Source organism: Bos grunniens, chromosome 10 (assembly GCF_055505025.1).
Source record: "Bos grunniens cultivar Pamir isolate PY7600 chromosome 10, Bosgru_T2T1.0, whole genome shotgun sequence".
NCBI classification, from domain to species: domain Eukaryota; kingdom Metazoa; phylum Chordata; class Mammalia; order Artiodactyla; family Bovidae; genus Bos; species Bos grunniens.
In genome coordinates this window covers 41,181,141-41,202,060 of record NC_141174.1, presented here as the reverse complement: position 1 = coordinate 41,202,060, position 20,920 = coordinate 41,181,141, and the positions used below count along the sequence as shown (strand labels likewise).

The window sequence follows — 20,920 nt, the reverse complement described above, 5'->3', positions numbered from 1 at the left end:
AGAAGTCATTTTCATATCTCTCTTTAGTTCATATTGTTAATCTTACCTGGATAGTTTGATCACACACCACTTAGGCGTATATCCTTTTTAAAGTCTGTAATAAGAAACAACAGAAGGTATGACTTTGGGATGCTGAAGAGTTTCCACCAACATGGATACAAATCATTGTGGAACAGTACTGTCAGTCACAATTTAATGTATTATGGTATTGGTTTGAGTTCCAGCTCTATCATTTTCTAGCTGTGTGATGAGTTAACTGTAATAATAATTTTGACTGTTGTTATTGCTGCACAAGGTGGGAGTGTAACTTGGTCCTTGGTCTTGTGTTCCTGGAAATGAGATGAATAATAGCTTAAAATTAAAGGCCATGCTGCCAGCAAATAAAAGTATCCCCTATCTCTTTATTGGAGTCACCTTCTGAGTTTCTTTAATTCTGTTTGAGCCTAGGGGTTTTTCATTTTTGTTGTTGTTAGTATTTTGACTGAGAAGTAGAAAATTGGTAGAGGAAGTTTAGACTCTAGTAAGCTGTGCCATTTATTTGGTATTAAATAATTTTCATGCATAAGCCAGGACCAATTTGTCAGAAATGTGTTGATACCCTAATAATTTCCCATAAGGAAGTAACATTTGTAGAACAACCACCATGTAGGAAATTATAATTTTGAGAATTATGACTTGCTTTTTTATGATGTTTCCTATTCCTCTTCAAAAGACAAGTATTACAGGGAATTCTCAGGTGGTTCAGTGGTTAGGACTCTGTGTTCTCACTGCCAAGGGCTGGGGTTCAGTGCCTGGTCCAGGAACTAAGATCTCACAAACCTCACAGTGGGGCCAAAAAAAACGCACAAGTATTATAGGTTCTGTGTTTGTTTTGTTATTTTTTTAACTGGGAACAAAGCCCATTCTGTTTGTGTTCTTTTAAGTTTTAGCACATTGTAGATCTTGGTAATATTTCAGAGACCCTATAACAGATTTATGTGATCCAAGGTGACACAGAATACTTCTTATTTTTAACTTCTTAAAGAGAAGAATGATTGAGTTGGCCGAGCTAAATGATAAGGTGTTCTTTATTCAATTAACTTTTCTGGATTATTATCTCTAAAGGTTCCTTTCTTGAAATTATCTGATTTTCACATGGGTGGCTAGGATCATTGCTGAGAAATACTAGTTTGAGTCTAGGGAAAAGTATATTTCCAATGTTCACTAACAGATATTAGAATTACATTTTTAAATTTACTTAAATATGCTTAGTAGCAGTTATAAAATTATAGGCTCTCTCATAGCAATAGTAGACAGTGACAGACAGACTGACACCTAATGGGAACAGAGGACTAAAAACCATGCTGTAGTAGGTGGTTTTACATAAGTTGTATTTTATATATGTTTTATGGTATATATGTGTGTGATTTTGTGTGTATATGGGTTTATATGTATATCATACATAAAAATATAGCAATATGCTTTATTAATATTAAGATGTTAAGGAGAAACCGACTATCTTAATGGCTCATGAAGCATCTCCCCTGCTATGTCCTCCTCCTTCCACCATGGGTAACCACTATTCTCAGTTTTGTATTTGTGCAAGTTTTTGAAACCTTAGGCCTGAAACATTTATTTATTAACTTAAAAAGTTATGTAGCATTCTTCAGAACATTTCTTTGCTTTTTTATTTCTTCATCATGATGGAATACATTGAATGCCAGAATACCTTTATTCTTACATTCACTTCACCTTCTATTCTCTTAGCCTTCCTAGAAAGGCTAGGAAGGCTTTCTAGGCTTCCTTATTAAAGTCACCCAGCTTTCTTTTCATTAGAATTCCCTGACCAGGACCAGCAGAGTAGAATGTAGATGGTTACATGTATTGTAATCATTTGGTATTGCAGATAGTAGTAGTCTGTGTGTTTATGTGGTTTTTGTATTTTGTACTCTACTGAGATAAGTGAGGAGTATGTTTAAGCTTGCCTTTTTTTAGTTTTGTTTAAAGGCAGAATGTTTCTCTTAAAAGTTAATGAACTAAAGAAAACAAAACCAAACAATGTTTGGTACCATTCTTTACTTGGTACTTAGCCTTTCTTTATCTTCTTCTCTCCATCTCAAATTATAATCATTTTTGAGGTTGGAACGTGTATATAATTCTCTTTTGTTCAGGAATAAAATTTGCAGATTGTAACAGTTCCCCTCTACCCCAGTATTTCTGGGTTTTGTAATAGTTTGTTCTGCTATTGAAAGCTTTGAGGTAATATGAATTTGACATTGCTTTGGGTGTATAGTGGTGAGAATTCATCCCTGCATTTTGAAAAGGAAAGAGTCACAGTAAGTATTTGCCTCTTTGAGTTATTTGTATGTGTATGTGCCATATATTTGTATACCTGTGTGAGGACAAAATTAAACTAATTTCAAGTTCTTAAGTGACTTTAGTGATTGGAAAGAGGTATTTAATTGACATCCCTGGAGACTGAAATCTTTTGTCTGTCCACAGGTTTTTATGAGACTGGATTCTCTGGATGAGAAAAAGCTCACTCTTCAAGAGGGCCAGTAATTTGAGCAGTTTGGATAGCTGCTGTAGAATTTGAAGTTGTTATTTTAGTGGTACAGATTTACTGATGTATATAGTGGCATTTAACATTCACTGTGTGTTATAGGATCCTGATGGAGAAAATGCTCGTAGGGCATTGCAACGAACAGGAGGATCATTTCCAGGAGGACATGTACCCGATATGGGATCGGGATTGATGAATTTACCACCTTCCATTCTCAATAATCCAAACATTCCTCCTGAGGTTATCAGTAATTTGCAGGCTGGTAGACTTGGTTCCACAATTTTTGTTGCTAATGTAAGTTTAAGCTTTATTCTAAAATTTTGCCATTCAGATATTTAGTTTTAATCATGAGATTGTTAGATGAATGGGTTACAGGTTTATAAAACATTTTGCTTGTTTTTAACTAAAGTAAGCCAAACAGTAATTATCATAAACTCAAACCCAATTTGAGTCCATAAATACAAGGTTAGAGTATAAACACAAGTATTTAGGATTTTTAAAAATAGAACTGTGGAATTTATAAACAAACAGTTCTTGATATTATGTACTATTATTGAATGTAATTTTAGTCATATTGGTAAGTGGATTTCTTTCTTTAGATTTGATATTTGTGAATGTGCATGTTGTCGTTGGTTTGTCTTAAGCTTTTGAAAGTCAGTGATATCAATCATACTTTCTAAAATCTGAATTTCTGTCAGTAAAAATAGATGTGAAAGTTTCAAATGTACAAAACAGGACTGAGCAGCACTGAGAGGCTGTTTTTGAGAATTGAAAAAAATAAGGGTAAGGAACAACATAGATGTAGCTTACTGATCTTTAACAACTTAAGATGTTTCTATTTGATACTGTTGATACACTGTTTTACAAGAATTAGAATTCTTTATATTTTTGAGAATTTAGAAATGATTTGTATTAAGTGGGGAGAGGGGTTAATAGGTATGTAACTTTATATGATTTTATATTAAGCTTGACTTCAAAGTTGGTTGGAAGAAGCTAAAGGAAGTGTTCAGCATAGCTGGAACTGTAAAGCGGGCAGATATTAAAGAAGACAAAGATGGCAAGAGCAGAGGAATGGGCACAGTCACTTTTGAACAAGCAATTGAAGCAGTTCAAGCAATTTGTATCCTGATTTATACTTGAGCATTGTTTAATAAGGTTGAAGTTTGATACCATTTTGTGGGGATCATGGAATTTAAGGTTGCCTTACTTAGAAATGTGTATTAGAATTTTGTCTCCAGTGCATAAAACCTTTATTATGTCCAAGTACTAAAGTCACTCTTAAAACTTGAATTAGCCATATTATACAGCCCTAGTATTAACTTTTTCCTACTTTCTCTTCCTACTACAACTAATTGTATACATGTTGTCGACAGTAATGTATCTCATTGAACATTAACATAGTCACTTTAAATGATGCCTAGTTAGTTTTCTTTTCTCAGTGGTTGGATTAAAATATATTTTATTTATAAAATAAAACTATAAAGCAAAGAATTGAAGCTTTTTTTGAGTATGTGGAAGAGACTAATACAAATAAGTAAAATATTAAAAGATGTTGATTAAAATATTAGGGGTAGTTTGATGCTAAATGTGATTATTAAAGATGTGTTTGTGTTCAACTATAATTTCATAGTTGTCCTGACTGGCTTTCCTTGACTGAACCAACAGCTATGTTCAATGGGCAGTTTTTGTTTGATAGACCTATGCATGTGAAAATGGTGAGTTCCTGTGTATCACTTCAACTTTCCAACCTCAAATTTTACCTGCTTTCTTCTGTGTTACAGATCTTTTAAATTGTATATTAACCATATAATAAACTTTTTTGCAACTAGGATGACAAGTCTGTCCCTCATGAAGACTACCGTTCACACGACAGTAAAGCGCCACAGTTGCCGCGTAAGTGACGCTGCTCCTAGAGCAGTGCAGGCTGTCCTGTGCGAACAGGCCTGTTTCTGCGCTCGCATCCCTGCTGGCCCTCCTCCGTTTGATGTTTTGAGTTATGGAACTAGTTTGTCCTGATTGATTAGGAAGACTGAGGACATAAATATTTGCCACTTTTCTTTTCCTTTTTGTAGTTTTTCCTGATTATAAAAGCAGTATATACTAAAAAGTTTGTTAAGGTCTTATGTGGGTGGGGAGAAAGTCTTTGTAATTTTATTATCCGTAAATAACCTCCATTATAACATTTTTGTGAATTTCCTTCCAGTGTTTCCTTATATGTGTATTTTTTCTTTTACATATTTGAGAACTACCACATAAATAATTTTCTATTTTTTTTTGTTTAGCATTAGAATGTAAGCACTATTCCTTGTTATAAATTCTTTCTAAAATTTTTTTATTGGCTATTAACGTATCATATGGATGCTCCATAACTATTTCAGTGTTACCTATATTTTAGGTATGTTAACTTTTTTTCCTTTAATCACCAACAGAGTTTTCCCTTTTTCTTTTCTTTTTGTATACAAGTTTTTGGTATGTTTTTGGTTATTTCCTCAGGATAGATACCTTGAAGTAGATTTATAGGTTTTCAGGTGATCAGTGTTATCAAATTATTTTCCAAAGGATTATAAAACAGCAATATACTTAACATCTGTGTCTCAATGCTCCATCTTCAAAGTGAGGATGCTTATGGTACCTACTTTGTGGATTGGCATGAGTATTACGTGAGTTACTATATAATACATGTCAAGTGCGTAGAACAGCTCTGGTATAATGTAAGCACTCAGTAAATACTCTTATTCTTTTTGTTAACATTTTTCTGGTTATTATTAAAGTTTTTTTATCATAAACTTAATTTGGACAAATATAAAATCACTCATGTAGCTATCACAGACCATATTTGTTTTAGGTGATTTTTCTTTAAAATAACATTTTATAGATAAAGATTCTCCTCTTACCACCTCCCACTAGATAACTTTACCTAGAGGAAACAACTTATGGATACAGTGTTTATCATTTTATCTACATTTTAATAATTTGATTACACATTTATATATCCATAAATGTTATATGAAATTGTTTTGCTGGATTCAAAATTGGGTGTGAGTGAAATTATATTGTTCATATTCTGCAACTTGCTGTTTTTGGTTTAACATTGTTTTTGAGATTTCATGTATATTGAAAAATTGTAGCTCTAATCCTTTCACTTTAGTGGCTAATGCCACATTTTGTAAATATATGTGTGTGTGTATTTTAGGTTATTCTAATTTTTCTGTTATAAGAAACAATACTACTTTCAGGAGAATTTGTTCTCTTTCCCTGAAAATACTCTGTTCTCTCAACATTGGTAAAAGTGTCCGTGGTGTGTAGTGCTTAGGGGAAGATTTTTACCTATTAACTTTATTTACTACTATTTATATACTATTATTTACTATATTTACTGTTGCTTCTTGAGTCCATTGTGGTAATTTCTATTTTTCTGAGAATTTTACCATTTTTTTTCATTTTCAGATTTGTTGGCATAAAATAGTCTCTTTTAATTTGTGCCGCAGCTATAGTTCTGTCATTTTTAAATTCCAAAGGTTTGCAATTCCTCTGTTTTTCTTAGTCAGTTTTGCTTGGAGATTTGTCGATTTTATTAGTGCTTTTGAAGAAGTAAATTCCATTTTTTATATCTTAGTTTATGCTCTTAGTTTTATTTCCTTTTCTATTTCTTTGGGTTTAGTCTCTTAGTTTTGTCCTAACTCCTTAAGTTGAACGTATACTTCACTAATTTGTAGCCTCTTTTGTAATACAAGTAGTTATGACTATCAATTTGGCCACTATATACAAGTTGTGCTAGAGTGTCTTTATTGTGATTTAATTTTTATTAAATTACCATTATGATTTCTTCCTAAGTCATGTATTTTTGAATTTCCAAACGTATAGGTTTTTTCTTATTAATTTCTAACTTAGTGTGGCTGTAGATGTCTGTATGATTGTGATTCTTTGGAATTAACTAATTTGGGCTTTTTATTGTGGCCTAATACATTTTAGTAAATATTTCAGGTGTTCAGTATACTGTTCTGCGTGTGTTGTGTGTGTGTGCATGTGTAGTCGCTCTGTTGTGTCTGACTCTTTGTGACCCCCATGAACTGTAGCCCTCCAGGCTCCTCTATCCATGGAACTTTCCAGTCAAGAATACTGCTGTGTTTGCCATTTCCTATTCCAGAGGATCTTCCCGACCCAGGGATGGAAACTGCATCTCTTGGGTCTCCTGCATTGGCAAGCGAATTCTTTACCACTAGTGCCACCTGGAAAGCCCTGTGTCCATTAAGTCAAGTTTGTTAATCATTTAAATTACACCTTTGCTGGTAATTTTGTCTGCTTGTGCTATCAATTACTGAGATATATTTATGGTAAAATCCTATGCTATTAAGATGAATTTATCTGCTTTTTCTTATTTTTACTTAATGTCAAGGCTAATTTAGTAGATGCATACAAGTATAGAACTGATACATTTTCCTAGTGAGTCAAGATTTTATCATTGTAGAGTGATTTCATATTTAGTAACTGCCTCTACATCTTTTGTCTAATAGTAATGTAGATACAACAGCTTTGTTTTGTTTATTCACTTTATAGATTTATTTGGTTTAATTCCCATTATCTTAGTTTGTGTTTTATTAGTATTTTTTCTGCTTTGTAGAAATATTTACTTTATATTTCTTTTTCTCCTATCTTTCCCTTTCAGTGGTTATCCTGAATATTTTAATATGCTGATATAAAGTCTGAAGTTAATAGGATTATTCTCAAAAGCCAAATGACCTTTGAGTGCTCTAATTTTAATCATTTTCCTACTGAATTACATGCTATTATTGCTTAATGTTTTAGTTATATATTTACTTTTTATCCAGTCCCACAAAATAGGCATTATTTGTACTTACTTATTATTTGCTTTCACAGATCATGGCACTATTATTTTGCCCCCTGAAACATATATTTTAAAAGCTCTTTCAATGAGTATCTGTTGTTAGTAAATTCTCTCAATTTTGATTCATCTATAAATGTCTTAGAAGATGAAGTTATATAGTTTAAGGTAGTTATTTTCCCTCAGCACTTTAAAAATATTCCAGTCTTCTGACTTCCATTATTGCTATTGAGTCAGCTATCAGCTGAATTGTCCTTTCTTTGTAGGTAAGCTGTGTTCTTCATGTAGCCGATTTTAAGATCTTTGTCTTTGACATATAGTTTTACTACATTGTGGGTGTGGATTATCCTTCATTGGGCTTTCACAATTGAGAATTCAGTTTTTTAAAATAAATTCTGGAAAATTCTCAGCTTAACATGTCTTTGAATATTGCCTGTTCTCCCTTTGTAGGGCAGTCCTTTTCTGCCCTTCCTTATCGCTCAGGGTGTCATCTTTTAAGATCCTGCTGTAAAGTAAGGGCTTTCAATTTTCTTTTCCACCATTAGAACTCTTCAATTTATTTAGATTAAAAATAATCCTTTATTATATTCATATTTATATCTATTCTTTTCAAGATTTATGGTTTTATGTACTCTTCTACTGAGATGTAGTATGAATTCATAGACTTTGACAGAATCAGTTTGATGTTTTAAGTTAATTATTTTTAATGTGTTTATTCTTCCCTTTCTCCCTCCACTTCCACTTCCTTTGCTGAAATTATTGTAACTTGGCAAGTGGAGGCTTCTTCATTTCTTATGCCTCTGATATTCTTACTTTCTGCTAAGAATGGAATTTCCCAGATCCATGATTTTTCTTTTCCTGAGATATGAAATTGGCCTACTTTCAAAGACTCCTGGTTCCTTTCAGTGAAGAATGGTATCAGAGATGAAAATAAGAGTGTTATGTGTAGACATGAGCATTGTTGATGGTTAAGTGTGCTATTGCTTTGAACCATTTTTAGGGACTGAACTGAAAAAAGTTATTTCTTTTATCAGGTCACACTGATCTTTCCAACTTAACACAACATGCTTCTGTACTGTAAAAAAAAAAAAGTATATAATATATGGTTTTCTCAACCCTTAGCACTTACTAATTGCTCCATTGACTAGCAGGAACTTTAAAACCAAACTCAGAGTTAGTAGAGTAAAACAGTTCCCACTGTCTTTAAGGTCATCAGATTATCTTCTTAGAGTCTATTTTCAGTGAACTTAAGTAGTTTAAGAGAAGTAAAAAGAATACTGGATTTAGAGACAGAAAACTTGAATTCTAGTGTTAGCTTAATCACATAGCATTTTGCAGGTAACTTAAGGTCTCAAAAATTACCTCATCTATGCATAACAGATACGAAAACACTTAAGATACCATATAATTATGTCAATGATAAAACTAGGTAATATAGCATTCGCTTTATTCAATATTATGTTTACTTGGTTGTTGACTTTTTAGTTTCTTCTGAACCATCTAAAAGTAATTCCTAGATTTTAAGAGGGTCTACAGATTCAGTACCTACATATTTTAGATATGTAGGTCATTTATAAAGTGATTCAGAATGCTCTTAGAATTTCATTACTCTTTTTCATTATGCATTTGACTGTGATATAAGATGAACCTGCTTCATAAAACACTTTTCTTTAATAAATGATATTATAGTAAGGCCTCAGTGTGCTACATTTCAATGAAAACAAGAACTGGTGCTCTTATTTACAAATTTTCAAACTTTTAGAAATACTACTACAAGCATATAGCTGTAAAATTTTCAGTGGCAGTTAGTTGATCAAATATAAATTGATAATAACATCCTTATTTGTGTTTTAGGTGGTCTTGGAGGCATTGGAATGGGACTTGGTCCAGGTGGACAACCTATTAGTGCCAGCCAGTTGAACATAGGTGGTGTAATGGGAAATTTAGGTCCAAGTGGTAAGTATTCTAACCTTATTATTTTGTTTTAAATGATACATTTGCTAGATTGTAAAGCTTATACTTACTAGTTTGTAATAATCTTGAAAGAACTCTAGTTTATAATTGAATATTTAAGATGTTACTTTAGTCTGAAAAAGGAATGAAACCTTGAGAGCAGAGAATATGAAAGAGATTGGGCAAAGATCAGGAGGCTTCCTCTGAGGCCAGCCATGTTACAGTTAGCCTTTTAGCACTGTGGATTTTGAACTGTCAAAGGAGAATATTCATTGTCTGTGCCTTGTATATTATGGATATACTTTCTTTGTGGAATGGGTGAAATACTACCATATTGTAAGCAATTTAAATTTGAATAGTTGGGAAGGTAGCTTTTCAGATAGCTGTTTGGTTCTTCACCTAGAGTAATCTACAGTTTATCTTTGAAAATTAAGTTTTAAGCTTTTTGGTTTCAGAACCCTTTTATACTTTTAAAATTTGAGGACTCCTAAGTGCTTTTGTGTATGTGGTTATATTTGTCGGTATTTACTTATTAGAGATTAAAAATTAGAACTTAAAAATTTGCATATTAAAATAATAATAAACTTATTATGTGTTAACATAAATGTAGTTTTTAAGGAAACAAAAATTAGAAGAGTGATATTTCACCTTTTTTTGCATCTCTTTAATGTTTGGCTTAATGCAAGATAATCATGTTCTTATATTTGCTTCTGAATCAGTTCATTACAATACCATCTATTGTGTAGTTTCTGGAAAATTCCACATATACTTAGGGGAAAGTGAGAGTAAAACAGTCAATATCTTAGTATTATTTGAATAGTAAAATAGTTTTGATCTATTGAACCCTCAAAGATCCCCATACCATATTTTGAGAATTGCTATTTTAATTAATGAACTGATAAATGCTCTCTGGTTCCTGTTTTTGTTGAGGTGCATAGCTACAGTTTAAATTGTGAGGATAGTTAAAATAATCATTTTCATCTAAACGGGTGGAAATTTTCTCCCTTACTCTTAGGCCTTCTGCCCTCCTAAACACATACTATTTTTATTCTTTAATTTTTTACTGCTCCCTTAGCTGCCATGTTTAAAGGAGACCTGATTTCTCAATCTGGTGTAGTGATATTTGTGTGTGTGAGCTGAAAAAATAATGAACTCTTGCCCAATCCTAGATATCCTCTAACCGAATGTGAGCATGACCAGTGAATTTTGTTTTCTTGACTAATGAATATTCACAGAGGCCTTTTTAAAGACTCTTGATTAGACAACTGCTGTGGCATAGCACTTAAACCATCCTGCCCGTGCCCAGCTGCTTCTCTAGCGTTCCACTGTGACTAGACCAGTGTTACATCTATTGTGCTCTTGCATTATATCATTCTTTAGTCATTAAAATAAAGTTTATCGAAAGTAAATATTGTGTATTTCATTTGAGGTATGGGAATGGATGGTCCAGGTTTTGGAGGAATGAATAGAATTGGAGGAGGTATGTATAAGTATTTGTTTCTTTTTTTTTTTTGTATGTACCCATCACCATGTTGAGTGAATTAGAAATATGTTGAGAATTCTAAGGAAAACAAAGCATGATTTACTATTGGCTCACATCCTAAAGGCTGTGAGCAGAAATTGAGCCTGGTACATACTTAAGGGCTATGGAAGGTGATGTGTTAAGAAGCGGTTGCACAAGGGTAGGGTAGGTGAAGGGTTTACTGATGAGACTTAACATTTACAAAATGCACCGTTCAGCTATACAACTGACAGTCACATCTCAAACTTAATCTTTATTTCATAGGAATTGGGTTTGGTGGTCTGGAAGCAATGAATAGCATGGGAGGATTTGGAGGAGTTGGTCGAATGGGAGGTAGGTAAATGTGTATAGTGGGATATGTGTGGTACATTTCATTTTCCTTCTTATTAAAAATGTCCCCCCTTTACTTAGGGATGGATACCATAGAATTTTCAGAGGATGTATGGGCACTAGGGGATAAGGACAGATATAGCAGGACTGGGATATATGTGGCATAGAAAGTAGGTTGGGTGAATCACGGACTTTCTATATTGTGACTTTTGCTGTCTTTACAGTATAGTTTCATAATTTCCTAAATAGATTACTGTTTATTGATAATACTTGAAAAAGGGTTAATTTGTTGCATAATCTTTTCAGAGCTATACCGTGGTGCGATGACTAGTAGCATGGAGAGAGATTTTGGACGTGGTGATATTGGAATAAATCGAGGCTTTGGAGATTCCTTTGGTAGACTTGGTAGGGCTGGCTGTTTACTTTTCCTTTTCTTTGCAGGTTATATTTTTAGAATTTGGCTCTCTTTTTTATGAAAAAGTAGACATTTAAAATGTTTCATGCAGTTTATTACTTGAAGAAAAATACTTTAGAGATTTTAACGTACTAGCTCTCTTTTTCAGTTACGTATCTGAACCCTATTTCTAGAATTTGTATTTTTCAGTTTTTATACATCTTCTGAGAGCATAGTACTTTGGGAATTTTAAAGTATGATTATTAATTAGTTATTATCTTTCCATCCTTGTTTAGGCAGTGCAATGATTGGAGGGTTTGCAGGAAGAATAGGAGCTTCTAACATGGGTCCAATAGGATCTGGAATAAGTAGGTTTAAATTTTACTAGAATTTTATAGTAATATTTGAGTACTTGCAAAAAACTTTGCAAGAGTAGTTATTGTAGTATAGTAATACTTTGTTCTTAAATGTTACTATGACTTGTAATTTAGAGAAACTTTGATAGTTATTGAGCTTTACTGTTTGAAATTTCTAAACTAACTTTGAATTTTACTTCTTTGACATTTCTAAACACCAGCATATGTGTTTAATGTCACCCAATTCAAGAACATTTATTCCAACTAATGAATCTGGGGATTTTTCTAGTCATGTGTCAGGAACAACATTAGCTTTAGCATCAATTTTGTTTCCTTGCTTATATTAGAGACTAGCTTATTTCATCTGTGAACAGCTTGTGTCTTCTGGTAAACACGGGTGAATTGCCTCAGATCTAACCCTTCTTGAGACCTCCTGAGTTTGAGGGCAAGATTGAAAGAGATGCTTATTTCCTCGCCTCTTAAATCTTTCCATGATAGAATCAAGAGTACCATTGTTGCAACCCTAGAGAATTCTAAATTTCTTCCCTCTGTTTCCACTACTACATATTAGAACTTATATTAAGCCTTAACACAAGGCTTATAATTTTGACTCCTGCTGAACCATGTCTGTTGTGAGCTCTCCATACTTTATTGACTTCCTTTAATTGATTGAAATCTCACAAATAGGAAACACAGTCTACTTGAACTGTTCTAAGAGTGAGGTTAAAAAAAAAAAATCTTGTCGGTGGAAGATACTTACTCCATTGTACCTTGCTTCTCATTTTATTCTTTTCAACATCTTTTGTCAACCTTGGCCATTTCCCTGTTAAATATAATATCCCTATCTTCCTTTTTCACCTCAGTGTTTATACTTCTGTTCCCCTAATTTTATATTTGTTATTAACAGAAAACCAATTTGAGGGTGATGTTAGTTTTTAGAATGGGGATACTAGAATAGCTATGAGAAACAAGGATACATTTGAGAAAGAGTAGAATTGGAATAAAGAGGATTCAACTTGAATATAGCAATCAAGTGGGTATGAGATACAAGCTAGATTCTCAGGCTCTGGCTAAAGGGATGTGATTGTGTTTTTTGTTATCTCTACAAGTTCTGTATAACATAGAGACTAAAAGTTAGGTTCTTTGGTTATTGGAAATTGAATTGATATGAAAGGAGAAATTATATGTGAGACAAGATACTGAGATGAAAGGTAAGCTAGGGAAAGAATATTATGTAGGACAGTATGATGAGAGCAGCAGTTGATGTGTGAGTTGTAATTATTTGAATTTATCCCATATGTCTTTGTTCTAATAATTACTAAACTTGGTAATATTAGAAAATGAAAATGAGGGTAAAAACTACTATAACATTAATGAATAAAGTATTAACAATTGGTATAAAATTTATATTACTTATGTTTTATGATATGAATATAACTTTATAGAAGTGTATGTCTAATGTAGTTATACAGCGGCTAGAATAAACTGATTGAGTTAGCCATTAACATTCAACTAACCTAATATATACCAAATTAAAATTTGTTCCTTGGAAGATTGTTATATCATGTGTATGAAAATAATTTTATGTTTATATATTGTCTAATCACATAAATAAATTAATTTTTATCTCCCTTTCTTTCTCAAAAATGATTCTCTCCCTCCTCTTTCTCTCCTTCTTCTTCCTTCTCCTTTTCCTTCTGCTTTTAAAACAAAAACACCAAACTCCCAAATCCTCCCTTCCCTTCTTGAAAATCCAGGTGGTGGAATGGGTGGCATGAACAGTGTGACTGGAGGAATGGGGATGGGACTGGATCGGATGAGTTCCAGCTTTGATAGAATGGGACCAGGTATAGGAGCTATACTGGAGAGAAGCATCGATATGGATCGAGGATTTTTATCGGGTCCGATGGGAAGCGGAATGAGAGACAGAATAGGCTCCAAAGGCAACCAGATATTTGTCAGAAATGTAAGCAACTAAATGTAAAGGATACTTAAAATTAATTTTTTCCTTGTATATCTGTTACTAATACCTTTTTTCATTCTAGCTGCCTTTTGACTTGACTTGGCAGAAACTAAAAGAGAAATTCAGTCAGTGTGGTAAGTATGCCAAACTGTAGATACATTGATATTGACTATGGAGGAAAAATTGATTTTAAACTTTTAAATACTGCTTAAAGCACTACCTTTCCAGATGCTTATTCCTGGGTTAATTCCACTTCAAAGAAATGAATTATTTTGCTATCCTCTGACATAACAGCAGTGCATATTGGTACTAAATAACAAGATTTAGAGTAGAGTTTGTCATTGAGTAGAGTCTTTGTGGATAAAGAAGGTGCATATTGTATTACCTGATTTTTAAATGGTTAATATATCATCATTGGTTGCATTTAAAAGAATTTTTTTTTCCTGTTGGAAATACTGACGAGTGGTATTTTTTTTGTTTATGATGTAGTGCAGTGCATTGTCAGTATGACCCAATGAAATCCTGACTTCTAAGTGATATGGAGTTAATAGATGAGACCCATTCTGCACACTCTTGTCACTTGTACAACTCAAGTAGCTTAGGTGGTAGGTAGCATAGAACCCACTGTCTTACTTTGTAGGAGTAAGAAGATCTGCCAGAATGAGTAAGCAGCAGCTAGCCATGAATCCCATAGACTACAGGGAAGTGAACATATCAAGGCCTTAGTGACATGTATCAAATGAGGGAGCAGTGGCAGCAAGTATAGATAACCCCTGCTATTGTAGTTTCAGTGAAAAAAAAAAATCTCCAAATATCATATGATTAGGTAGAAGTGAAACAAGATAAAGAACAAATGGGACAAATAGTGACATTAATGGAAATGTGACCAATATTGAATTGACTCTTCTTTGTCATATGTAGGCAAATTTCCTTTCGAGATCAGACATTGTAGCACGTTTAGGGTCTTTGGTGGGCTTCTATAGTTGCTACTGGCATTGTTTTGACAGGAGGACATCATCGACTCAAAAACATGTTTTAAAAGGAAAAACCTAGTACCTAAATCTACACTTTAAAAATCTGTACAACATTTTAGCTAATAAAATAAAGTGGTTAACTTTGTTATTTTAGCTCTAGTCTTAACGTACCTTGTTGATCAGTCTGTTTTATGTCATGAAAGTAATAATATTTTTTTGTTTTCTCAATTGTAAAAGCGTCTGACTTTTAGATTTATATTAAGGTAATATAAGTAATTTCCTACTGTTTTCCTATTTTAAACTTGAACTTACATTAGTGGAAAGGAAAATAAGTTATGGTAATATAGAATTAAGTGTCCAGCTATTGACAACTATGGAAATTATTTATTTGGCTTGTATGAACTGAACAGTTTTCTGCCACTTCACTTTATTTATTTACTTTTAAATCTTAAGAATTTTTCTTTCTTAGAATGAGAAGTTTGTTTTTAATCTGCTCCAAGCCTTTAGTGGCCCTTTTCGTAGTGTAAGTCAATGTTTTGCTTTTTTTTAACCCCCTGGGCCCAAGGTAAGTTAAGTATATTCTCTTGGTTACTTAGTAAGAGTCTAGTGGTACTCCATGCTCTCTGCTAAAATAGTAACTGTCAGCAAATGACCCATCAGCAAGCCCTCTGATCATTAAATGTCTATAGTATTTAATTTTCCTTAATGGGGCAGTTACAAAGGCTGAAGAAATGTAGTATGAGTTATATAACCGTCAGTACAGCATTTCCTCAGCAGATATAATACAGGGAAAAAAATCTATTCTGATCTCCAAATATAACAAGATGAGAAGTTAAGTGAGAATAGTAAAGTAGATCTTCCTTTATTCTGCTCAGTGTAATTCCTCAGAATATGCATTTTTAAGAAGGCAGAGTATAATATAAGTGAACCAGTTAGAGTTGGATCCCACATTGGTTTAGGTTATGCTGGTGCTGCTGCTGCTAAGTCGCTTCAGTCGTGTCCGACTCTGTGCAACCCCATAGACGGCAGCCCACCAGGCTCCCCCGTCCCTGGGATTCTCCAGGCAAGAATACTGGAGTGGGTTGCCATTTCCTTCTCCAATGCATGAAGTGAAAAGTGAAAGTGAAGTCGCTCAGTCGTATCCGACTTAGTGACCCCATGGACTGCAGCCTACCAGGCTCCTCCGTCCATGGGATTTTTCAGGCAAGAGTACTGGAGTGGGGTGCCATTGCCTTCTCTGTAGGTTATGCTAACAAGGTCAAATAGGCATAGCCTATCAAACTTGGTATAGCCTGTACCCTTTAACTGCACTCAGTGGTCTAGTATGATGTAGGATCATAGCATTGCAGTGCAGGGAAAGCCCATCTTAACCATTCCTGCTCTAAACTGTAACAAATATAACATTGCTCTACAGGTTTCCATATCAATTAGAAGATCTGTTAACTACACAGAAAATGGAGACTTGTGGTAGATTTTATTTGCTAAAACATATGCTGCTTCCCTTGTGGCTCAGCTGGTAAAGAATCCGCCTACAATGCAGGAGACCTGGGTTCGATCCCTGGGTTAGGAAGATCCCCTGGAGAAGGGAAAGGCTACCCACTCCAGTTTTCTGGCCTGGAGAATTCCATGGATTGTCGGACATGACTGAGCAGCTTTCACATGCTGCATCAAGCATGACTTGGTGTACTCAAGATTAACATAACAGTAAAAATAATGCAGTAAGAGTAGAAACACAATATGAAGAACATTCACAGATAATCACTTTGTATTGTTTGTAAAGAAACACTAAAACTGTTTTTTGTCTCCTATTTCGTAATTATAGTTTTTTGTAGAATATCTTGATTTTGAATTTTTTCTCTTATGGTTATGTTACAGCTATACTTTGGAAGTAGATTTTATTAACTATTTAAATATACTTTAACTTGGCCTGTTTTTGGGTATGCTTTTCCATCATTTTCCAGAGTATACCTCACAAGGTTATATAAATAAAGTTAAATAAAGTTAAATAAAGTAGAAAGGTTTCTTTTATTGCAAGGAAGTCATTTTTGTAGTGTATGTAACAGCAATATCTTTGATCATTGTAATACTGATTTCTCATTTCATACTCTTTTGTCCTATTTGTTGTTGTTCTGGAGCTCAATTGTGTCTGACTCTTTGCAGCCCCATGGACTGCAGCTTGCCAGGCTTCCCTGTCCTTCACCGTCTCCTGGAGCTTGCTCAAACTCGTGTCCATTGAGTCAGTGATGCCATCCAACCATCTCGTCCTCTGTCATCCCTTTCTCCTCCTGTCTCAGTCTTTCCCAGCATCAGGGTCTTATTTAAATGTGTCGGCTCTTCACATCAGATGGTCAGAATATTGAAGCTTCAGCTTCAATATCAGCCCTTCCAGTGAATATGAAGGGTTGATTTCCTTTAGGATTGACTGATTTGATCTCCTTGCAGTCCAAGGGACTCTCAAGGGTCTTTTTCAGCATCATAGTTCTAATTCTAAAGCATCAGTTTGTCCTATACTGTTGCTGAAATAGCAGTACTATTTTATTTTTCTTGAAATTACCTAAGATCAGTAGATTTTTAAGTCATTTAGGAGTCCTCAGAGCATGGAAAAAGCCAGGGAAATCTGATATTAATCACTTAAAGCTAAATTTTTTCTCCTCATTTATTTTTAGAAAATATCTCTATTGGTGTTTTTATGGAATTAAGAAGAAACTTGGATAACAGAACTTTCTGTTTCTGTTAGGAGCTTTTTAGGGCAGTCTAACCGTGAAACAAGTATCTATAAGTCACTTTCTCTATAAGCCTGAGTGTCCAGAATATAAGAAAATTCATTTATCTTAGGTGATAGACTTTGTCAGCTAGAACAGCCTTGTGATCATTGTGAAGTCAGGAATTTGGGGGTCTGAATCATGATTCCTAAACAGAGGGAAAATTTAAGAGGAAATAATGGAGAAACTTGTCCTTGGAGATTAACAGATTTTTGCAAGAGATAATTACATATTTTCCTTTGAAGTTACGAAGATTTCTTGCTTGAATGAACCTCAGTATTGCTGTTAAATCTATGGTAGGATACTTACGTTAAGAAAAACTCTAAATTTTTAGGTAAATTTAGAATAATGAAGAACCTTTAACCTTAAAAGCTCTTGAGTGTTCTCCGCAGTCCTCTTCAAAATCACTGAAAAATGCTGCCATTTACTAAGGTGTGCTTCTTTAATTAAACTTGCTTGTTTTCATGTCCCAGCATTTGAGATACTAAGAGGACTCTGGAAATTGCTCTGCATTTATCTTTAAAGCTTTTTTAAAAATATAGTTTTTTATTTCATTTTATGATATAAAGTGTTTCATTTTATGATATTTATTAGAAAATATGATTTCTGTGTATGTTTTTTACTTTTTCTTCCAATTTCATTGAGATATAATTGACATACAGCACTGTATAAGTTTAAGGTGTACAAGCATAAATGGTTTGACTTACACATGTAAAATGATTATTACAAGAAGCTCAGTGAACACCCATCATCTCATAGAAACAAAGAAACAGAAAACAAATTTTCCTTGGGATTTAGGATTTTTTCTGAGGATTTTTTCTTAACAGTTTTCATATATAGCATATAGTAGTGTTGATTATATTTATCATGTTGTACATTACATCTGTAGTACTTATTTATCTTATAACTGGAAGTTTATACCTTTTGACTGCCTTCTTCTAATTCCCCCTCTTCAGCCCTGTTCCTGCCTCTGACAACTACAAATCTGACCTCTTTTTTTTTTTTTTTACTGAGTTTGTTTCTTTGCTTTTGAAGTATAATTAATCTACAACCCTATGTTAGTTCCTGTTACACAACCTAGTTACTTGATATTTCCCTACTTTTTAGATGATCATCTCAATAAAGTCTAGTTGTAATATATCACCATAAAAAGATGCTAGTTATTGACTATGTTTCCCACATAGTATGTTTCATACCCGTCATTCATTTATTTTGTGATTGGAAGTTTGTATTCTTAATCTTCCACTCAGACAGCCTTACCTGTTGTTCTCTGTACAGCTGTTTCTGTTTTATTTGTTTTTTAGATTCCATACATAAATGAAATTATACAATATTTATCTTTCTATGTCTGACTTATTTCACTTAGCATAATAACCTCTAGGTCCATCCATGTTGTTGCAAATGGCAAGATTACATTCTTTTTTTATGGTGTTTTTAGTTTGTTTCCATATCTTGGCTGTTGTAAATAATGCTGCCATGAACAAAGGGGTGCATATATCTTTCTTAATTAGAGTTTTTGTTTTCTTCAGATAAATACCCAAGAGTGGAATTGCTGGATCATATAGTATTACTATTTTTAATTTCTTGAAGAATCTCCCTAGTGTTTTCTGTAGTGGCAACAACAATTTACATTCCTACTAATGGTGCACAGGGGTGGTTTGGTTTTTACCAGTTTTAGGTTGAAAACTGTTTGGATCAACTTTAACCATTGTAATATAATTTCTCTGGAAATTAGTCTGTTTTAGAACTTTTAGAAGGGCCTTCCCTGGTGGCCTAGTGGTAAAGAATCCCCTGCCAATGCAGGGGACAAGAGTTCAATCCCTGGGTCAGGAAGATCCCCTGGAGAAGGAAATGGCAACCCACTCAGGATAATTGCCTGGGAAAACCATGGACAGAGGAGCTGGGTGGGTTATAGTCAATGGGATCACAAAGAGTTAGATGTGACTTAGTGACTAAACAACAAATAACTTTTAGAACACAGTTAAGGAGAAGGCTTCCCTTCTGGCTCAGACAGTAAAGTGTCTGCCTGCAATATGGGAGACCCAGGTTCGATCCCTGGGTCAGGAAGATCCTCTGGAGAAGGAAATGGCAACCCACTCCAGTACGCTTGCCTGGAAAATCCCATGGACGGAGGACACTAGTATGCTACAGTCCATGGGGTTGCAAAGAGTCAGACATGACTGAGCGACTTCAGTTTCCTTTCCAATTTCCTTTAAGGAGAAGGCAATGGCACCCCACTCCAGTACTCTTGCCTGGAAAATCCCATGGACAGAGGAGCCTGGTAGGCTGCAGCCCATGGGGTCGCTAAGAGTTGGACACAACTGAGCGACTTCACTTTCACTTTTCACTTTCATGCATTGGAGAAGGAAATGGCAACCCACAGTGTTCTTGCCTGGAGAATCCCAGGGACGGGGGAGCCTGGTGGGCTGCTGTCTATGGGGTCGCACAGAGTCGGACACGACTGAAGTGACTTAGCAGCAGCAGCAGCAGATGAGTAACTATCGGTTTAAAAAAAAAATGCAGTAATGGGGCAAGGTGGTGATGGATGAATAAATAAAAGTAAAAAATAGTCCAGGATGTTGTAGAAATCATTCAGATGAAACTTCAAACAGGAAAAAAGTCTTAACTCATGCACTCAGATTAAAAATTCATCCCATCATGTGGAAAGGGCTTATGCAATTTTTTGATAAGCCCTTTTTTTTTACCTTCCTCCCTTTTCCTTTTTTTTCCCTCCCTTTATAGAACTAAATATGTCTGGCTCTTTGATTTTATTGCCAGACTAAAGTTAGCCCATAGTGATCTGGCAACTACATATTCAAAGGGAGGGAAACATTATGGTAAGTAGTTACACACCTCATTATCTAAATCTGTGTGAACTGGATTATCATACATCCCTGTTTGCCTGGGGATAGTCTCAGTGTTTACATCTGTTATTTGTGTGTACTTATTAATATCTCTCCCTTTTACTCTCAGGTTTCTGGTTTAGATGATGGGTTTTTATGGCCATACATTTTTATAAATGATATGCATTTATTTCAAATACCAGTCTGTATAGAGTCAGTAATGATATTAACTCTAAACAGAACCATTGTCTGGTTTTCTTCCTCCTTCTGAAAGTTCCTCTCTAAGGTCCTTCTTTATGTTCTTGTCATCATCAGTGTTTTGTACCTTTATTGATTTAAATCTATAGTATCTCTTCCATGTCTATTTCCATAAGTACTTGGTGCCACTCTTACATATAGAGTTCAAATTAAGATATTGAATAAATGACTTTGCATTAT

At 34.1% G+C, this 20,920-nt stretch overlaps 1 protein-coding gene across 6 annotated transcripts in view; it reads left to right on the top strand.

The window, feature by feature from the left end:
• MYEF2 (myelin expression factor 2) overlaps window positions 1-20,920 on the top strand; it is a 33,380-nt gene that overhangs the window by 9,490 nt on the left and 2,970 nt on the right. The window contains exons 6-16 of one of the 6 annotated variants that reach the window (XM_086320751.1): window positions 2,645-2,836; window positions 3,509-3,662; window positions 4,208-4,257; window positions 4,372-4,435; window positions 9,240-9,341; window positions 10,768-10,818; window positions 11,125-11,193; window positions 11,497-11,595; window positions 11,881-11,952; window positions 13,698-13,906; window positions 13,986-14,037. In XM_086320751.1, the coding sequence (XP_086176877.1) occupies window positions 2,645-2,836; window positions 3,509-3,662; window positions 4,208-4,257; window positions 4,372-4,435; window positions 9,240-9,341; window positions 10,768-10,818; window positions 11,125-11,193; window positions 11,497-11,595; window positions 11,881-11,952; window positions 13,698-13,906; window positions 13,986-14,037 (1,114 nt within the window). The remainder of the gene's footprint in view (window positions 1-2,644; window positions 2,837-3,508; window positions 3,663-4,207; window positions 4,258-4,371; window positions 4,436-9,239; window positions 9,342-10,767; window positions 10,819-11,124; window positions 11,194-11,496; window positions 11,596-11,880; window positions 11,953-13,697; window positions 13,907-13,985; window positions 14,038-20,920) is intronic. The other 5 variants (XM_086320752.1, XM_086320748.1, XM_086320747.1 and 2 more) reach the window with 5 other exon arrangements.